This window comes from Aegilops tauschii, chromosome 5, assembly GCF_002575655.3.
Source record: "Aegilops tauschii subsp. strangulata cultivar AL8/78 chromosome 5, Aet v6.0, whole genome shotgun sequence".
NCBI classification, from domain to species: domain Eukaryota; kingdom Viridiplantae; phylum Streptophyta; class Magnoliopsida; order Poales; family Poaceae; genus Aegilops; species Aegilops tauschii.
The window spans coordinates 45,701,588-45,705,065 of NC_053039.3; the positions used below are offsets into that span (position 1 = coordinate 45,701,588).

The 3,478-nt window shown below is 45.5% G+C and overlaps 1 protein-coding gene across 1 annotated transcript; it reads right to left on the reverse strand.

The window, feature by feature from the left end:
* Positions 1–868: 868 nt before the first annotated feature.
* LOC141022538 (uncharacterized) lies at positions 869–2,184 on the reverse strand. Its single transcript, XM_073498793.1, has 2 exons — positions 1,820–2,184; positions 869–1,235 (listed from the first exon to the last, which is right to left on the reverse strand). The coding sequence occupies exons 1-2, from the start codon at positions 2,182–2,184 to the stop codon at positions 869–871; spliced, it is 732 nt and encodes a 243-aa protein (XP_073354894.1).
* Between the last annotated feature and the right edge of the window lie 1,294 nt (positions 2,185–3,478).

Genomic DNA, 3,478 nt, shown 5'->3' on the forward strand with positions numbered 1-3,478 from the left:
AACTCCCCCAAAAGTGGTGCACCCAACTCCCCAAAAAGGAAGAGAGCACGTGGGCGCCCGAGAAAGCTAGTCAATCCCGAGGAAGCAGCAAAAACAAAGAGTCTTAAAGAACTGAAACTTAAATTTGACAGCAAGACCATAGCCAACCAAGTGTCTTCGTTTCCATCACGGTCACGCAGAGAGCATAAACCAGCACCAGCTTGATTGAGCCCATTCAAACACAAATAGGTAGCATCAATTGATCATCAATTGATAAATGCTCATGCTCATGCTCTACTTTTAGCATCATTTCATACACGTTTAGTTCTTATCAGAAAGTGGAAATAGGTACTTTTGGCAATCATGAGCATCCTCTACTTATAGCAATATCTAATGCATCATCAGTACAAAGCTTGATTTGGCAATAGGTGGAATCGGCAATCATTTGCATGCTTTAATTTTGTGAAGCTATAATCATGCTGAGTTATACACTAAATATAATCATGCCAAGCTATAACTACCATAGTCATAAACCAGGCTTTTCTTAAGCACAGGTGCTTATTTGTACAGGGTAGACGCATAACTAGGCGTCTCTCATGTAGAAATAGGCACCGGTGCTTCAGAAAAACCCTATTTATTTTTCTAAGCACCACCGTACGCATCAAGCATTGTACAAGGCTTAACATGCATCACCAAAATAGTATTAACAACTTGGAACACTAAACCAGAGTAGCAGCGAACTCTTAAGATAAACGGCAGATCAACCACCGCACAGCATAAGTTCAGACACACCATAGGACATAAGTTCAGACACATCGAACAACAAAGAAACATAGATATCATAAAAGGACACTGCGCTAGCAACTTGAAGGCAGACTTTGATCTCTCTTCATGCCGCGTAGTGGCAGTGGTAGTAGGGGTCAGCCTCCTGTGCTTCTGAAATTTCCACACCTGATTTGATGTTGTCTATTATCTTCCAAGCCTTGTAGGTGGCGTACGCATCCTTCGCTGCGTACTCGATGAGGTAGTCTGGCAGCGGGCTGATCCCCCACAGTTTATGGTCTTCGGTCCTGTTGATCTTCTTCTTCATGTTTTGGTAAAATGGGTGGATGACGCTGGCTGCAACATCAGCCAAGGAGTCGTACTGCTTCTTTCTGCCGGCATATGGAACTCTATAGTTTTTCTGAATGTCGATGTACTTTTCGGGATTGATCTCCAAACCAGACATCTTCAGCATCTGTTTGTCATTATGAATGCTGAAACCGGCAAAGGTGAACAACTTCTTCTCCTAGAGGAAGCTCTTGAGGCGCTTGGGCCTTCAAGGGGAGAGACATATTGAAGATTAGTAGTAATTTTGAAGATGAATGCATGAAGTACATGATGTTATTTCTCTTTTTGGATCATACAGTTGAAAATAACACTACAGCAAACTACTTCACTACATCAACTTCAGAAACAACTTTTAATACATCTAGTCCAGTGCATCCACACCGGTAGACACAACACTAATGCATCAATATCAGAAACTACACTAGTATATCAGAAACTACACTAGTAGACATAACACTAATACATCTAGTCCAGTGCATCAACTTCAGAAAATAACACTAATGCATCCACAGCGGTAGACACAACACTAATGCATCAAGATCAGAAACTACACTAGTATATCAAGTTTGGTGATTAATCTGGTGCAAGATTTTAAGATACTAATCCAGTGCATCAGGGTAAAAATCTATGCCAGTGCATGTACTTGAGAAACCACACTAGTGCGTCCACTTCACAATCTACACTAGTAGATGTAGTTGAGAAACTAGGGTATATGAGTAGGATGGCTCACCATTTTGTGGCCGCAGCGATGTGGTAGACCAGGCAGAGTTCATCCACGCATAACTGCAGAACTTCTGCGTACTGCGGAGGTTCGTCATCCCTGGTATACTCCACATCAACGCCGACGAATCTAGGATACCTGCCGACGGCTTTCATGAAGAGCCTCGTGAGCATTTCGTCGACAGTGTCTGGATTGCTGGTGCAGACGACCTCCAGCGTCTCTTTGCCGTGGAGTTCCACCTTGTCAAGTTTGGTGGTGTAGTCGCGCTTCTCACCGGGGACCTGAACGTCGTCTTCCTTGATGCTCTGCTCTTCCTTGATGCTCTGGTCGGACGTCTCGCCACAGTGACGCTTGGTAGACGGCTCCTCCGCCATTGCCCTTCTCCAGCGACGGCGGTTTTGAGACAGAGACGGTGGTTGCAGTTGGTGGAATAGATGGACGTGGTTCGCATAATGAGGGAGGAATGGAGGAGAAGGTGCCTTTTTGAGTTCTGGGGGAGGCGGTTCGTCGCGTGAGGGAGGCGCTCGTCGTTATCGTGATCGTGGGGGTCGTGGGGCTCGTGTTGTTCGTGTTCCATTATGTAACCACCCATGGGCCTGCAACGATAAAATGCTTAAAACACTTCTGACATGAAAAAAAGAGAGCAAAAAACAGAGTACTATCGGTCTCACAAGTGCACGCGGTCGTGCACCTCCTGCGGTCGTGCACCTCCTGCGGTTTGCCATCAATTGCTATCGGTCTCACAAGTGGGTCCCCTTGTCATCCACACAACCGCGCCACCACATGTACCACATTTTTCTTTCTCCCCGTCTCGACCACTCCACATCTTTCTTTCTCCCCTTCTCGACCAGCGCCGCCGCCGCCGCCATCTCCCGACGACCCCTCTCTTCGCTGCCGGTGCGCGGCCGCCGCCAACTCCGGCAAGTACGTGAGATCTCCCCTCTTCTTCCCTTCCCCAACCGCGTCTCCCTACGGAGGCGGATCTGAGCCGATTGGTTTGGACTGAAACTTAGTTTTTGGATTGGATCTTGATTTGGTTTCTATGGTTTGAACCTTTGGATTCAATCCAAAAGTTGAAAACGGTTTGGACTGGGTTGGATGACGAGCATGTATAGTTCGGTTTGGTCTAGATTCTAAATGAAAATATCTGGATTGGTTTGGTTTTGATGTGTGCCGTGGATTGGACTGGTTTTAGTTTGGATGCCGAACTATTCCCAGGTTTAGATGAGACGGGCATTGCCATTGTCATTGGCATTGCTTTATTAAGTAGATGATAGTAAATAGATTGATTGGCCATTGCCAGTATAGGTTATCACTATGATTTATTATATGTATGATCTTTGTATTGTACTATGTACAGTTCAACTTAGAGTTCAACATGTTCTGTGTAGAATGGAGGAAGCACCATGTGGACGCTGCAACTCACGGTGCCGGACCAGCCTTTCTACTGCCACGCTGTTCGGCATCTACTTCCAGCCTTCTTTTCTTGTTGCAGCGCTAACAATTTATATGAACCTTCTGACAGTACATTCTTTTTTTTGCTATTTCCACTAATGTATTGTGTCTGTTATTTGTTTTTATCTTACACAGATCGTACCATGCAATGTGAGATTGGCATTCAATGAGCTCATCGGAGACACCGTGACCTTCGACGCTCTTGGGGGCCCA